This window comes from Diprion similis, chromosome 8, assembly GCF_021155765.1.
Source record: "Diprion similis isolate iyDipSimi1 chromosome 8, iyDipSimi1.1, whole genome shotgun sequence".
Lineage (NCBI taxonomy): Eukaryota > Metazoa > Arthropoda > Insecta > Hymenoptera > Diprionidae > Diprion > Diprion similis.
The window spans coordinates 22,801,855-22,819,198 of NC_060112.1; the positions used below are offsets into that span (position 1 = coordinate 22,801,855).

Sequence of the window (17,344 nt, forward strand, 5' to 3'; positions counted from 1 at the left end):
CTTACGATACTCTTAAACGGAAGGTATAGTCTTGCGCAATATTCCGGAAATACTACTTTAATAATAACGAGGTCTGAACTGCGGTTCGGTTATTGTTTCGACATAACGGAATCGAAAGAATCGAAACCCTGCCCTCTGCTTAGATGGATAAAGAAATTAACGGAAGCCAATCAAAGGAACATTCGGTATTGTGATTTTAATTGAGAATTAAACCCGGAACGGTGAATCGTGAAGTTAAACCGCTTTAACGATTCTTTCCAAACGGTTTTAATTAGCTGGGATGTTCACGAAACATCTCTTTTGCAGTACTATCTCCGGGTTCATGTAATTTTAACGATAAACAGAAAAAAAGAATGTTCGCCACTGTGCGAACTGTGGTATTTTAGTAATGAAGTGATTCGATGTAATATTATAACATCTGTGCTAAATCTACGACGGCGACAATTTTTGTAGGCCACAATCAACACGGAATCTATAAAAATGAAAGAGAATCGTGACCTTATAAAGATGGGGCGATTTTTATCGAATTTCAAAACACTTTAAAAGTTAATAAGTCGCGTTGATTACTGCACGCCTATTCGCTTACAACATATATGAATAAGTCGGAGTTCGAAAGAGAAATGATATTTAGGTTTACGTAATTATTGTATACCTATCTATAAGTATATGTATAAATGTATATATACAATAAAAAGATACATCCATATGTACACATCACACATGTATGTACATGTAAGTAATAACTGAGTAAATTCTAAAGACGCGTTTAATGTCACACACGTGTGTACTCGTCGTGCGGAGGAAGACGTTTCCATGTATGTTTGTATGTGTAATATATGTAAACACATTAATATGCGTATCCCTCTTGTTTTACTCCTCTCCGCATATAACATGTAGCCGTTTGCGTGGGAGGCAGTGGTCCAGTATAATAAAACAAGATGCAAACATCTGACATAAGACTTTCACCCCTGAGGGCCCTTCGATTATCAGGCTTGTAGACTACGATCACGCGTTACGTTCGTAATTCTTCTATACCTAATCTATTATCCAATCCCTGTATAATTATGTAACGAAAATAAAAGACAGGGAAGTGGAAGCCGGTTGAACTTTGCGTTTCTGAAGCAGGCTATAAGGCTAAGAGCTGCGGTCTTAGTACTGTTAAAATAGACTCGTGGGAATGGACTTGCAGGCGTAGACGCACCTCTCGATCGTCGAAGAAAATGCAAACACTGCAATTCGTTACACTTATAGATCCAATAAGAAAGAGAAAATTGCAATAGCCTGCAAGTCCGCCGATTCACACTCTCCGTACGAAATTCGAAGTTAACAAATTTAATATTATACGAAATGTACGTGGTTAACTTCGAATTTCGTACGGACAGATATTTTTCGTTTCGAAGTATAATCTATATATATACAATATATGTGACGTATAATAAAACGAACCTGTTTCTGTAGGTTAGCTGAACTTTTTTTCCTTCGTTTGGCAAATTTTTTTTTAAGAAACATATATAACAGATATATTTATCCCTGAAGCTCTTTTCCTTTTTTCTTCACTCGACTGAAGTGTATGCAATTTTTAAACATTTATTATTATCACCGTACGACAGTTCGGTTTATAATTATTCATAAATTTTAACCAACATCGCAACAGGTGAACAGGAATGTCCAGTTTTTCATTCGACTTGTATACTGCACGTAGTCATATTTAGGCAACAGATTATAGCTGATAATTTCACGATAGCATCATTTCTCCTTCTCAGTTTAACGGCACCACGTGACATCACGATGTGTTAAAAAAAAAAGGGAAAAAAATACAACAACAACAGATATGAAACTTGCGAGCTCGCGATGCATTGAATACGGCGCGTATATAGCGTGTGTAACGGAGTGATCAACATTTAGTGTCGATTAAGAAAATATATTTTTATTTTTTACACGCGGTATCAATCTGTTCGTGTATCTAATTATATGTATATATATGTAATATACATCTACTTTCTATTTCTGTATCGATAAAATGAAATATAAAGCAATAAATGCATCATGCGCGACGTTCATTTTTTATTACAAACTGATTTAATACAATTCAGTATAGTATCTTCTTCTTTTTTTTTTTTTTTTTTTTTTTTTTTTTTTTTTTTTTTTTTACCGTCAGGTGTGGGCAGTTGATTGCTGCGTAATTAGTAATTAATGCTTGTGCAGGATAGGTGATTCACATGAAGTCATGCCTGTATACGGATATATATAAAAGAATAGCTGCATATACAATAGGGATGTATATGTAATGCGATGTGCATACGTTGCAATACGCATAGGTGATTACGTATTAAACCTACTGGATCTGCAATAACTTTAAATATATACTCACCGCATATTTGTCCTTGTAGAATAGCGAACTTGTAGACATGGTGTTAATTTTAATTGAACAAACAAGCACTGATCTGGGCTACCTCAAGCGAACAGTAAGTCAATACTCACAATCAGATTTGATACGGTCGTCATGATCGCTTTATTTAACATACATGCAATACGATACTGACTACATAGTTCAACACACTGCAGTCCACTGGCCACTGATAGATTGTACACATTGAACTGAACCGAGTTTTATATTTATAAAGAAAAAGCTAAACGAAAAAATATTTCGCTGATCAGAGATAATGATGAGCGTACAGTGTCTGTCCATGCTATGGATGTACGTATGTGGCAAGGCATCAAAGCAGACGCTCGCCGTGCCGCAACTATAATTATTTAACTAATTTATTATGTATCTCAAGTATATAGTAGTGGACACTCGGCGGTCTATCCGTCACCTGGATTCAACTCGAAGGAGAAAGAGACTGGAAAACCTACTGTGTATGTCCAGTTAGATCGTCGCTACCAGAAGGGTACAGCCCCTCCATATCCATTGCAAGTGACCTACAATCTAAGTGCTGTCCCTCCCTACCACCTTCTCATCTCTTACCGATCTTAAGGAAGATTGGAGAGTTTGGTCAATACGGATTCCTCGATACGAACGGGTGAATTGGGACTCTACGATCGTTCCCACACAAAACATTGATAAAAAATTATCCTCGAAATGATAATTATGATCCAGACAGAACGACTGTAAGGGGGATAGATTTTTCGGATTATGTACCTTCCGCAAATATATTTATACTTCTCGTGGAGACGCGAATTTCAAAATTTCATATCTTTCTATATTCGATTTTTGATATTAATTTATTTATCTTTCAGCTAGACTCCTCGCGCGTAAATCTTCTACACACTACGTGCGCAATAGATCGAGAAAGTTCGTCATTTTTTTCCTCTCTCTCTCGTTCTTTTAATTCTGTTTTAGTCGTACATTCAACTTTGCTGCTTGAAAATTGTTGTAGTAAAAACTTTGACGAAAGTAGAGAGGATTGCGTATGGCAAGCTTTACTAAAAAAAAGGTAGATTAATTGTTTTAAGCATTTTTGGGATTGTGCGATTCTACACTTTCACTACAGGTCAGTTGAAAAGATATAAACATTATTCTGCTATTAATTTGGAATTTCACTGCATCGATGCAAATACTTATGGCGCGCAATTGTTTCCATTTACTCTTGGGTAAACCGAGATCGCTTTTCCCATATCAACATATATTGATGCAAGTAGTCATCTATTATTGAAACTGACAATATACATATATCATGACAAAGGCTGGGTAATTCAAAAATGACTCACATATACTATAATAAATGTCTTTCTGACTCATTTACGACGAAACAGTTCATCAGATTTTCTTTAAATAACGATTCTGTCAGTAAGTGACGGTGAGAACCATTTAGCATAATCGATTAAATAATATCCTCCGATCCAACGTGGTTACCTATAGATATAAACTGCAATAGCAATTAACATCCATCTCTGTCGGAATGCCGGTTTTCGCTTCAAAATACTCTTACGATCACGTTCAATATGCGCTGCATCATTTTTCTAGTTTGAATTCCGCGGGCTGAGCGTACCCTTCGATTACCTGCAAATCGGCTTCGATTCGGATGAAGCTCGATCTATCGTTTCTCGTGTCGAGATTGCATATCGTACGGTGATAATAATATATTTCAAACTAAATTGTCGCTGATATAATAGTTTAGATTTCATTTTCAACTGTACAGTTTTTTTTGCGCGCTAGATACGTGATGCGAGGGATACTTTCAGAGTTTTTCCATCAACAGGATTCTCCGTTCTGCGGTGTAACAGGGATTATTTTACGTTTAAATTTCGAGATTTGCCCAATAATAATGGCCGACGCTCTATTGTCCTGTCGATCTGAATACACCTCGAAGGTTGAATATCGAAAACATTTCTCGAGTTAGTTGTGCGGCGCGGTACGTAAGTCTTGTACGTTTGTTTCTTTTCACTGGAAAAAGCAGCTAAAAATGACTCAAGAGGGACAGTAAGTAGCTAAATAATTGACTTAAGCTTAGTTCAAAATGTAGAGTTGAATTTTGTGTTAATACCCGGCTCACCGTCCGGCATAGTTTTCGTGCTAAATTGATTGTAAAAATACTTCTGCCGCCCTGCAGGCTTTCGAAACGCCGCCATGTTGTAAAATGGTTTTATTGATTCTCGAAATTTCTAGAAAACTAGTTCTAACCGACAATATTTACCTCGGAAGGGCTCCCTTATTAAATTATCGAATAAACTATTATCTATTCCTGTAACCGACGTCATGCCAACCGAATAAAACCCTATCGACCTCACGAGACGCCTGGGATCCCCGAGCGACTTGATGCGGCTCATGCTCGTAATCGTGTAACACGAGAGTACGGAAATGTTTTTTCTACTGATAAATCTCACTTCTTATCAGCATCCCCTCGTTATTCGATTGCCCGCTTTCATTGTCTACCCTAAATAATTTACGGCGTCGAGAAAAAAAAAACTAATTTCTCGATACATCAATTGCCATTCGCACTTCCGGCGTGTTATGACTTGCTAGTATTTTCCTTCCCCATTACCATGACCACGTTTTAATTACCACGAGTTCGATAAACCAGTCACCTTTTCTCGACATTCGAATATCTAGCTCAATGATTTCGCAGCTCGAAACGTCGTGTTCATAACCAAGAATTTTTTCACCCTTTATTTAATATTTACGAATTTTTATCATCCTTGTTTATTCGCAGGGTGACACCTCCCCCGGTGATGTGGGCGCAAAGAAGTAACGTGGTGTACGTTACTATATGTCTGGAAGACTGTAAAGATCCCACAATCAAAGTTGAACCCGATAAAATATATTTCTATGGTATTGGCGGCACTGAACGCAAGGCGCACGAAGTGACGATTAACTTGTACAAAGAAATCGACCCAGAAAAGACAATCCAAAGTCCGAAGGGGAGAAATTTTGAATTGGTTCTTACGAAAAAAACTCTTGGACCATACTGGCCCCACCTCACCAAGGAAAAGCAAAAATACCACTGGCTCAAGAGTGACTTCAACAAATGGCAAGATGAAGACGATAGCGAAGAAGAAGCATCGTTCGGCGGTGGTGGTGGTGGCGGCGGAAACCGTGACTTGGAAGAGGTAACATTGCTTGATCAGCTTATTTAACCGAACAGGGTATCGCGTTTTTCGATCCCTATTCAGAGGATCGTGGATCGCTGAAGACCCAAGGCATGTTAGAATATGTAATTTGAAATGAAAAAATTTGATATAATTCATGAACACTCTTGAATACTTCTACTTCAAGGGCACACCATGCAAAAAAATTTGAACAAATATTTTTTTTTCCCATAAACATACTCAGCTCGCAAAATTGCAAGCATTGACTAAAAAATTCACATTCAAACTTTTGATCAAATTGAGATATTTAAAAATCTAAATTGCATAATAAAGTCTAAGAATTGTATTCTTATGGGAAAAATCACAGACTCGAATCAAATAAAAGAAATGTTTAAGTTTGTAGTTTGGCACTACGCCTCGTTGCTCGTTACAAAAACCAGATTGATAGTAAGGAAGCCCGACCGAGCGTGTAAGGTCCCAGCCTACTAAATTTTTTTTTAGTATGGAAATAGGTATTCCTCTCTTACTTGGATTCTGAGAAATGACAAACGAAAAATGGCTCAGGTTTTCAGCAAGTCACGATACCTGGATTGGGTTAATTCATTTTCATGTAAAGAGTTATCATGCTTAGTCTTTCGACATGAAAATTGATAAACTGTACATAAGGGAGGTTTATAGAAAACAATGGTGTATTTTTCCATCCCTCAAATGTGTCATTTCAACTCTTTTTTAATAATATCACAATCCACCTGATTCCATAACTCTCTAAATTACCCAACAACACAATAAAATATCACAGATTGTTTTTCAATTTTATGAGTACGCATTAACTGGGCATATAGTATGAGTTTGCGGATTCTCTTTGTGCATTATATTGATGGGAGAGTATAATCTCTTTCGTTGTAATGATCGGTCAGGCGCCAAACAGCATATTTCATCTAAGAATGCAGTTGTAAGCAAAGAATCTCTCAGGAGTAAATAGTTCTTTGTGTACCATACCTGTGAAGTAGGTGTTTTTAGGACAAGACTAACGTCAGAGTAAATTCCAGTACAAGGTAACGTCAAGCCAAAAGCGAGTATGAAACTCATTAGTTGAGCCAAAAATATTTTACGGGTACATCCCATACAATATTTTTTCCGGCAAAGCATGACAAGTCACTTTGACACTCGTTGAGATCCCTACCTTGGATTGCGCAATAGAAATCAGAACTGTTGGATAAAGTCTTAATACGGCAGTTCTAAGATGCGTACTTAGAACTATGCATCAAAACTGCCATACGAGGACTTTATACGGCAGTTCTGAGGTTAGAGATGTCAAGTGCCTGTGATAGAAATACAAGTTTAGATATGCAAGTCTTTATCTACAATTGTCGTCAGTTATTTAAATAGTAGAAACTTTGATTTATAGAGCTTCATATTCTCAAAATACTCTGTATCTTGTCTGAACAATTTGAGTAAATATATTTTTAAATTCCACTTGAACTTAACACTATTGTATGTAACAAAGAAATGTTTCAAGTACATATTTTTTTTTGCTTCGATTTACAGATGATGCGCCAAATGGGAGGTTTGGGTGGTTCTGGAGACCGCAAGCCAAATTTTGACGACTTAGATGACATGGGGGATGACGCTGAAGGTCCAGACAGTGACGATGATGATATGCCAGATTTGGAATGAAATTGTTTGAAAAAAATCAACTTACCCTCTCGGAAAGAATTGTGACCTAAAGCAGGTGTTCTTTACAGGCGGAAACTTTCGCATGGCCGTCTTGTTTAGGAAAAAAAAAATTCCATTGCGAATGCTTTTTGCAATTTTAGAATCAATGGCCAACAACGTAATACCTAACTCGTAGCTAAGTGCGGTACGCGAAAGACCGAAAACTTGAAAAGAAAAAATATATAATAACATCTCACAAAAAAAAATAATGTTGCTGGTAAACGACGAGAAGCCGTACAGTTTTCGACCTCCCCCCACCACTACCCATCCCTTAGTCTTTAGTTCGTAAACTAAGTTATAATGGACAAGCTTTTTTTTAACGATGAATTAATTGAATGTGTAAAATATTAAGGAGGATATAATGAAAAACAATAAAAGGAAAAAAAAACAGTCTGTTTATTTGATAAAAAAATATCGAGGCTAGATCTCTACGCGTGTGAAATGCCTGCTCACACCTACGTTAAGAAAAACAAAACCAGTGCATGAACGATTTGTTTGAGCATTCACATAAGTCAGGGGTGGCCAACTCTATTGGACCCAAGATCTACTTTTTACTGACGAAGCCCTATGCGATCTACCAATTACATACTTCTTAAATCTTTAAACGAAACAGTATAGTTTGCTATACAATCATGTAGTATTTTTTATTTTAATAAGAGGGAAAGCATAACATTGAAAATTATTCTTAGTAATTACTTATTTGTATTAGTGTGAGCAGTGTGGGACAGGGAACTATTCTTATAATTGACGTTTCGGATAACATTTGAATAATAATCGACGTTCTACTGCACATATTTTTTGCTTTGCATACCACGATCGACTGGACTGATAGCCACGATCGATCGGTCGATCGCGATCGACCGGTTGGCCACCCCTGACATAAGTGAATAACAAGGAATTTGTATTCTTGTATACGTAGAGAATAGTTTATACCAAAGCAGGTTATGGAGTACACACATAACCATTTCATCGATATTGAAAACTTCCAACAAGATTGCGTACAATAGAAAATAAATTGCTGTACCAACGACCACTGCCTAAGGTTCAATGTATAAAATTTGTAACAAAATATTCAATATGGAACTGTAATAAATTCATTTGCAGAGATGAGTTTCATGACAAGTCTTATAACTGATTTCCGAGCTATGAATGTATTTCTTAAACCTGTAACTCACTAGTTATACCTTAACTTTACACTAAAATACGAAGTCTCTTTTACTTTTTCCACCCTCACTATAATTACAACAAAGAGCTTCACAGTCTTACACAGAACGGGTGTGTGAGTAATTATATGTTAAATATCGCAGTACTTTGTTTTCTTCATTAATTGAACAATGTTTAGCCCACAATACTAGATGCGCCTCGCAACGCTAAATATCCAGCTGTGATGTCCATTGGTAGACTTCGTACGGTTGCATATTCTTCAGCAGTAGCGAAATGCAACTTGGTCTGTGGATCTGTGTATCTTGACTGAAAATAAATATAATGAAGGCTTATATAAATTATAAAGTGCCCAAATCTAATTAATAAAAATAATCATTCAAATTACTGTGTAATGAGTACTCACAGGAAGGCCAGATATGTCTGAATATTTCTTGGCAGGTTTGAAACTTGGTGGTGCGTTGATAGAGCTATCTGGAAGTGATAACGTATATGGTTACACAAAACCTCAATTTCAGTTAATTTTACTCTAATTTGAATATTATAACAGAGATATATGACTTACTGTATTTACTTACAGAGAACAACCTCCGGAGGCCAAGGTAATGATCGCTCCTGAGCAAGCACCTGCTTCAGAGATCGCCAGATTCTTTTTTTCCCTGAACTACTTATCGGGCGGAATTTTTGTTGGAATGTTGGATCCTTAAAAACCGGCTGCGGTTTTTTGCTCAATTCCACAACCTCCTCATTTACCATGTTCCCAGACTTATCTGCAGATTACAGGAAGCAGAGGTCAGTTGATTGTTGGTAAAAAAAAATAGCCCGATTTTTGTGATTATCATATGCGAATGCAAAGCGTGGAGTTTTTTAGACCTAATTAAACACCGAACTCAAGTTTATGAACATTTCGTTATTATTACCAATGGCGAATGTATTTTGAACTAAAGTGAAAACTGCACAATTCAAAATAACAACAGATTGAGTTAGAGGTTATGTATGTATATTGGTCATATGTACAAATGCATTACGAAATAAAGTTACAAATTCTTTACTACTGGATACACTTATATCTTTATGTCTGTATTATTCAGCTTGAAATGATGAATGTGGAATTGATAATCGAATTGTACTTACCCGATTGTAAATTTCAAATTTACGCACGCCTGCTACGGCAGAAAATGACAACTCCCAAACTTCGTTAGTTCGTCCTATAAGTTCTCCGTGAGTTTCGTTCGCGACTTACGCCGGACGCACACAATGGCAACTAAGGAGGTAACCCGGTGGATTTCGATGTTAATTTATACATAATTCGAATATCGAAGTCTACGTATTTCAAGTCCAAAAAGGGGCTTAACAGCCCCAGTACATAAACAATTCTGATCTGAAATACTCCAAAACATTTTCATTTTATGCAGAAATAAAAAAATGGCATGAATTCTACGAATTTACTATTGCGATTTTGTAAAACGACTCAAAAATCATGCCGTGATTATATTGGATAGGACAGGCTCCCTCCATCTACTACATGCTCTAAAAGTAATACCGATCGAAATAGCTTGCACAGCAATTTTCCACGACTATGGAGGTAATTATGAGTGTAAAGGATCAATAATCTAATATAGTTCTCAGTCGAACAAAACGAGTTTACGAGGGTTTCTCTAAAATCTAACGGCTTATGGACAAATTTGTGGCATCCGAGGTGAGATTGAGAGACAAAATGTAGTGTTGTTCAATACTAGCGTGTAGTGTATTTTGAAGTACAGTTTCGTCCATTTTCAGGACCAAAAACTGTTGTAGGTTTCCCATCCGTGGTACACAGTGAGTTTCTGCATGTGCGGAACAGTTCATGCGCCTGACGCACTGAAAAAGGCAAGCGGAATTACTATCCGTCATATTATGAGCACCGTATCCCAATTATGTGTCAAATTCCAGTTGCCTTTCGCAGTACGTCAGGCGCACAGACTGTTCCGTAAATAGAGCTAGGAATAATATTCCGCATATGCAGAAACTCACGGTATATAGCTTTAGATAGTGATCGTCCGTGTCGGTGAACCTGTTTCATTTTAGGATGCAGCAAGTGATTCGACAAGGATGCAATTTCAATGAGGAATATAAAATTTATCGAGTGTTTCCTACGGAAATATAAAATTAACTCAATTACTTTGTCAATTACTTTAAAACTTTTTCCAGATAAATGTAAAATTTCTGCCATATCGAATCAAATATTACAATAAGTCAACTTTGATCCTTGTAGATGCATCCGGCTACTGTTTATACAATAAGTCACTAATTAGCATGGCAGTTAGTTAGTCACTTACTATGAGTCAAGGCAATTCATTCCTTTAAAAATAAACTAAAAATAAAATAAAATTAGGTTTTTTGACATTATGTCTTAACGAAGCACATCTTACGAAATTTTTTTTTTTCCAGAGACATCGATTCAATGTCCAAGCACCGGCAAAGTTGATCTATCGATTTTCAAGAAGTTTTTATTTGGCGAGAAAGAATACCTTGAGACAGCCCAACTGCCCGGTCCATTGTATTAAAAAAAAAATTACAATAATAATGAAGAAAAACATAATTATCAAAAGATAGGTATAATATGAAGCGAGGCTAGTAATATCAGATATAGTTGAAGCACAGTCATTGCGGTTTAAATCAATAAGCTCGATGCAATCCGAGTTTGCGTGTAAAAAAAATGGTGAGGAATACCCATTAGGAATCATTTAATGTTCATCATTATCGGATGTTATATTTTATTTGCACAACTGTATATTGTATTTAAAATATGTATGTAGCGATGAAAACGAGTCATGAATTTTGAACATATTCTATCAAATATGACATGACGATTTTATAATCGTGATTTGATGAGTATTAACGATACAGTAAATACCTATATCACGTGGAACTGCCGTACAAAAATGATCCGATAATATTCTGAGATAGCGATAACGAATATAATGACCGGTGAAAGTTATTGGTTTATTTCGGAGAAATTATTATCAAAATTCTTTAACATTCAATGTATAATTTCAAGTTACGTATGAGTACGTACATATTCGGTATACTACTGAATCGTGAGTTGATGAAATTGTTACTATTCTCCATTCGATGTTGAAGCGTTACACAATTTATTGTTGAATAGTAACTAATGTCAACTCTAATAATAGTAATAGTAACTCGTCTTGTATATAAAAGAACATCCGCTACACTAAATGCTATAACTGCATTGCAAAACTTATACAATAATCAATAAAACGGCATATTCTATAAGCTTACAAAATAATTTCCACTTGTTAACAATTCTTTATAGGCAGACTGTGAGCAGTCAAATTTTACTAAAATTTTTAAGTAAGGTATATGTATATAAATTGTTTCTAAAAATAACCTACAATTCGTTTAATTTATCATAATTTCTGTACCCTCGCCATATTTTTTCATTCGAGAACAACTCGCTGAAATTTTTCTCAAGGTCTTGATCCTATTACAAGGAAACATCGACTAGTATAACTGCGAAATTTGTCGCAATATATATTTCAATCTATGTAGGTATATATTTTTACTACATCTATAATCATTTAAACATTTTCCAAAAAAATATCTGCCGTATTCCAATTCAGCTTATATTCCATGATTCATAATTTTTTTAAACTTCAAATTAACTTTTTTTACGAATCCAAGTTAGAAACAATTACGATATTTGAGCACTGTACATACCTGTATTGGTATATGTATGTGTGTGTGTGTGTGTATAAATGTATATACAATACATACATATATATATTCTAAAAGAATCGCTCGTCAAACACAATTCACAGCAAGCCACGATTCGAATATATCTTACGAAATAAATATTCCATTTAATTTTAGTTTGTTTGTTTATTTTTGATTTCTACGAGCCGATCAAAGAATTTTTCGCAATATTGATGAATTTTTTCAAGTTTTTTTGCTCTTACTTGTTTTTTGTATTGAATAAATAATTCTTGCCATCTAAAAATATGTAAAACAGCATCATTGTACACATCTTATATAATTACTTACGTCGTTATTGTTATTATTGTTAATCCTATACATAATATAACAATAATAATTACTATTAACTACAAGCTATACAGTTTTATATACCAAACTGTCGTATTTACAATCATGACACAGATACGTTTTGAGTAATTACTTATATGTATTTATATACACCTATGTGAACTGTATTACGTTTGTAAATTTTTTCATATCACATAAGATACGAATACAATAGACAAAGCGACAAACGTCGTTTCACTAAATAACACACAGTGTACATGTATACATATATGTCTATATGTATAAACGAATTATCTCTTCAATCTTTTGATCGAGCTTTTGAAACAAATTTACGTACATGGTTAATACGCGCGTTGCCTCTCCAAAAAATTACCTATATTATACATTTCGAGGTGACATATCAACGTTAGTATGATAATTTAAAATAATGTTCACATCCAACCATTTCAATCAGCTATTCTCTAATTTTTACATGCCATCACACGAATTCCTCGAGGTAACGTCCAAAGAGGTATATTTCACGCGACTAGATTGCATTAAAAAAAAAACAACTTCAAAAGCTTTCAAAGCCGTACAAGTCTCCCCCCTTCCCTCCCCCCTCCCCCAATATGAGGAAATACTGACTACACGTCCACGCCATTCTCTTGACTCATTTCATATTACCAGGATTACTTGATAATAATATGTGCGACATTCATTCGTCCATTTTCAATAATAAGTTTTGGCTCCAAAAATAAATAGGAACTAAACTGTTTTAATTATATAAAGATCGCCCCACAATCTTCTCGGAATCCAACACATCCTGACTGTCATTTGACCTTGCAATTTGTTCCATTTTCTTTCTTCTTCAGACAATATAATTCATCAATCCAGGTATAGCACTCTTCCCGCCTTACGTATGGATTGTAAAGATCAAAAAAATTCCGGTATAACTCCTCGATAATCTCAGTGCACATAACGGTCAGGAAATGGGGTTCCGGACGTCGCAGCGATCGGATTTGATACCGAAGTTCGTTTTTTATCGAGGTGTAATGTTGAAACTCAATTCAATCAACAAACTTGTTCTCATTGATAAGAAATCTGTCTGAACATGCTGCTGATCTCCTCCATTGTCTTGTTCTTTGTCTCCGGTACTTTTCTCCATACGAAGAGTATGAACACCATTTGAAGGGCGGCAAATATGAGGAAGACGTAACCTCCCAGAACGTTCTTAAGCGGCAGAAATCCCATACTAACGACGAAGTTGGCCGCCCAGTTGGTGAAGATCGCCACAGCGGTTGCCGCGGGTCTTGCGCCCTGGGAAAATAGCTCGGAAACCAAGAACCAGGGTATACTTCCGGGACCAACAGCGAAGAACAGGACGAACAAGATCGCAACGACGATAGACAGATGAGCCACAACGGGAACGGTGTCCTGTAAAAGATTTGAAAAACAAAAACGTTAGTAAGTTCAATTGCCTGGCCCTTTGAATCACAGGTGCATGTTACGATTATAATAAATATTATTGCAGGATAATTCGCAAGTCAAGTTACAGGTATAATATTATTCGGTGAAAGGCCGTCAACTTACCGCAAAGGCGAGACACGCTGTTAGGAGAATACTGCTGACGAACATTCCGCTGAAACCGGCGAGTAGCAAAGTTTTCCTACCGGCTTTTTCCACCAGGACAAGAGACACCACCGTCATGAGTACATTGACACCGCTAGTTCCGAGGGTCGCGTACTGGGCCGAAGACTCGTCCAGACCCGCGGCTCTGAATATGTTCGTTGAGAATATCATCACGGCGTTTATACCGCAGAACTGTTGGGCGAGCATAATCACTATCGATATTACTATCGGAATTCTGAGTGCCGAATTGACGAATAATTCCCGCAGCGTCACCGTGGGAATCATCTTAAGCGACTCGTATTCGGCTCGCATCTCTTCCATCTCATCGTGAACTTCGATCGTGCCACGGAGCCAGGCCAGAGCTGAAAAACAGTGGAAAATATACTGGTCAGTATACTTTGACTTGTAGATAATAATCAAGTTTTTCCAAAACTGTGATAATATAAATTTGTATTTTTTTTTATGCCAATTACAGGTGATAAATGTTTGGCCGATTTAATATCGGTGAATCCTCACCTTTTTGGGCCTTCAAATCCTGTCCCTTGCTGAGCAAAAGGTATTTCGGACTTTCCGGACAAATTGGTAAAGTGGCGAGTTGAAATATCGCAGGAACGATCGTGAGAGAGAGAAGTAAAGGCCACTGCTCGGCCGTCCCGAGAAGTTTCTCCATTCCAAGAATCTGGGAAGTAAGGATCGAGATGGTGATGACCAGCTGATAAACGGTGCCGACTGCACCCCGTAAGTGAACCGGGGATATTTCTGCCAGATACATCGGTGCAAGGCCAGCATTTAGGCCCGAATTTATGCCGATGAAAAATCTGCCAATAATCAGCATCTCGTAGCTTCCGGCAGCCTTCGCCGGGCCTTCGAACAGCACGGTGAGCAGGACCAGGACGTTGTTAGCTAACAGGCCTCCCTTTCTCCCGAGTTTGTCCGCCACCACGCTGATCAGAGATCCGCCTATCATTCCACCGATGCAAAATATGGCAACTGCCGTCGACCATATTGTCGTGATCTCCGATGGAGTTGGAGGAATACTCGTCCGATTCCCGCTCACGTCTGATATCCACGCCATGATAAGCTGCGAAGTGAAAGTCAATTCTTTATCTGCTGCTTCACAAATTTGTCGCGGTCTGTTGCATCGTTTTACAATATTTCTACGATTTTTTAACTTTTGCTATTACAATCCCGGCATCGCGTTATAAGATCGCTCGTTTGGCTGATGGGGAATTGGATTCCAAATACTCGAACTTCACTTAGATACAATTAGCAGAACCATGCCAAAAAAAAACCTAATCAAAGTTTAGTAACCTTTAGCTTGCATCTAAGAAGTTCATAAATCACGGTAATAACTTATCGGTCAATCTTTGTATATTATCTACGTATACGAGTCGGATTTTTAATCGAGTCCCGCACAACTTGTGCATGGATGTAACCTTTCCAAGAAATAATTCACTTCGGGTGAAATGTGGGTATAACAATGTAAAAAGATGAAAAAATACTAGTGTCAAAATCTCACCTTTTCCGGCGAATTTACTACCCCGGTGTTATAACCGTGCTGGAAAGACGAGCCAAGGGCTGCGGCCGCAATAGCGAAGGCCAGGCGCCCATTGAGACCCTGAAACAATAAAAATACAGATTGTTTGAATTGCTTCCGTGTATAATCAACTGGTTAAACGAACTTAATTCTATTCAGAGGCACTTCCTTGAAGTAGGCGTTGAAATTAAAATTAATGTCGCACAGTTTTATTCTTTGCACATATTGAAAAGCAATCGCGCGTCATGGTTAACTACAAATATACCATGCGAGGCATAAGATTATCACTCGGTTTCTTGGATTTATCGCATATACACAGGTGTCACATACAACGGTTTGAGATCTCCTGTTTTTTCTTCAATTAATACATTCGTTTTACACTCGTTTTCCACTCGATTTACCTTCAAAGTTTGCACAATAATTTCCGCCTTTCAAATTCACCACTCATTCCCGCGCTTTTGGTGTTGGTTCCTCTATACAGGTACGTATACACATACAGCGTACAGCAAAAGCATGAATACGGATAATTCGTTACATGTATAAATATTTGCGGATGACCGTAATCGATATTGAAAATTGAATTCAACAAACGCAACGCGGCAAATCCAGACGAACGCGATCCTGTACTTCGATTTCTCAAGTTTTTCTTTTCTCTTCGTCTTTTTGTGCAAAAAGCATGATTAAAGCGAAGTCTACGATGTTCGGTTGATAGAAAGCGAACGATCGATCGACGGCGATGATATCCCGCCGAGGTAACCGACGGTGACGTCAACGGTCTTCTTTTCCATCAACCCGAAGATTTGTAGGCATAATTACTGCACCTTATTCCTCTCAATAAGTGCTCAAATTTCGACGTAACTATTATTAAAGAGCACCTGCGCAATAGCCATCGATGACAAAGAAAAACATAATAAAAAATATAAAAAAATTATCTGCATAATTGTATGTATCGAGGCTACGTATAAGGGACAAATTATTGAGTTGTCAGTTGATTTATTTCAAACGATGAGAGTGAAAATTGCAACTCACTGCGGGTCACTTTCACCAACATCGTTAAAATATATTCTCCGAGAATAAATTCTTCAAATCAAAAATCAATTATTATACTTGTATATATATACACTCACTTATAAAAGCATTTGAATTATATGGTACAATATAAAACGCAAAATTCCTTACCGATCTTTTAATGAACGGCATTTCTCGTCAAATCTTGAGAAAACGGTGCAGAGTAAACTGCGAATATCAAGTGTAGGTTTTATATTTTGTCCTGCGTGGCAAGAAACTAGTATACAAAATCGTAAAGTTTTGTTTTCTTCCTTCTCCTTTTTTCACTCACTGAAGAAAGTCACAGGCAAAATATTCTTCAATTGTACACAGCAATACGGTACAGGTGTATAATGAAAAGAGAGATGTATGCTTTAAATTTTGAAAATCGATCTGTCGATTTTTACCGGTTTGTTTATACAGGGTGTACTACGGTTCGGTCTACATATGTACACTATAAGACCCGCTATATGTTCGAAGAGCGAAACTGTGTCAAAACGCGCGATTCTGCTAAAGAAACGTGTGTGAAGATGAAATACGCGCTGCCGCCACGTGCTCCAGAGTTGGACTGACGGGAGGCTCGTCGCCGGCGATCCTTTATATATGAAGAGAACCTCCTGCCTGGTCCAATGGCAATCGCGGTTTCCATTGCACACCCAACGCATACCTTCCTTCCTCCACTCCGAACGACGACGTGAGTTC

General features: G+C 37.1%; 3 protein-coding genes and 1 long non-coding RNA gene across 11 annotated transcripts in view; 2 read left to right on the forward strand and 2 right to left on the reverse strand.

The window, feature by feature from the left end:
• Positions 1-806: 806 nt before the first annotated feature.
• On the forward strand, positions 807-1,794 carry LOC124409855. The gene is made up of 2 exons (XR_006929547.1): positions 807-1,308; positions 1,764-1,794. It is a non-coding gene; the product is annotated as an uncharacterized LOC124409855 (long non-coding RNA).
• A 2,424-nt stretch (positions 1,795-4,218) lies between these two features.
• LOC124409849 (co-chaperone protein daf-41) lies at positions 4,219-7,439 on the forward strand. 2 transcript variants are annotated; one of them, XM_046887756.1, is made up of 3 exons: positions 4,219-4,423; positions 5,154-5,572; positions 6,124-6,143. In XM_046887756.1, exons 1-3 carry the CDS (start codon positions 4,407-4,409, stop codon positions 6,126-6,128), a joined length of 441 nt encoding a protein of 146 aa, XP_046743712.1. In that variant the 5' UTR covers positions 4,219-4,406; the 3' UTR covers positions 6,129-6,143. The 2 variants fall into 2 exon arrangements, with proteins under 2 accessions (XP_046743712.1, XP_046743711.1); XM_046887755.1 differs by lacking the exon at positions 6,124-6,143 and adding an exon at positions 7,078-7,439 and having other exon boundaries at positions 4,252-4,423; positions 5,154-5,550.
• A 1,128-nt stretch (positions 7,440-8,567) lies between these two features.
• LOC124409852 (INO80 complex subunit C) lies at positions 8,568-9,608 on the reverse strand. 3 transcript variants are annotated; one of them, XM_046887761.1, is made up of 4 exons: positions 9,477-9,608; positions 8,985-9,203; positions 8,813-8,880; positions 8,568-8,715 (listed from the first exon to the last, which is right to left on the reverse strand). In XM_046887761.1, the coding sequence occupies exons 2-4, from the start codon at positions 9,160-9,162 to the stop codon at positions 8,584-8,586; spliced, it is 378 nt and encodes a 125-aa protein (XP_046743717.1). In that variant the 5' UTR covers positions 9,163-9,203; positions 9,477-9,608; the 3' UTR covers positions 8,568-8,583. The 3 variants fall into 3 exon arrangements, with proteins under 3 accessions (XP_046743717.1, XP_046743716.1, XP_046743718.1); XM_046887760.1 differs by having other exon boundaries at positions 8,985-9,171; positions 9,471-9,608; XM_046887762.1 differs by having other exon boundaries at positions 8,985-9,176; positions 9,541-9,589.
• A 3,594-nt stretch (positions 9,609-13,202) lies between these two features.
• Positions 13,203-17,344, reverse strand: part of LOC124409843 (solute carrier family 2, facilitated glucose transporter member 1-like) — a 32,806-nt gene continuing 28,664 nt past the window's right edge. For 4 of the 5 annotated variants that reach the window (XM_046887741.1, XM_046887742.1, XM_046887743.1 and 1 more), the window contains 4 exons: positions 15,578-15,676; positions 14,575-15,139; positions 14,020-14,420; positions 13,203-13,863 (listed from right to left, as the gene is read on the reverse strand). In XM_046887741.1, coding sequence (XP_046743697.1) covers positions 13,516-13,863; positions 14,020-14,420; positions 14,575-15,139; positions 15,578-15,676 — 1,413 coding nt within the window. In that variant the 3' untranslated portion in view covers positions 13,203-13,515. Of the gene's footprint in view, positions 13,864-14,019; positions 14,421-14,574; positions 15,140-15,577; positions 15,677-16,774; positions 16,930-17,344 lie in introns of those variants that run through there. The other variant, XM_046887746.1, reaches the window with a different exon arrangement.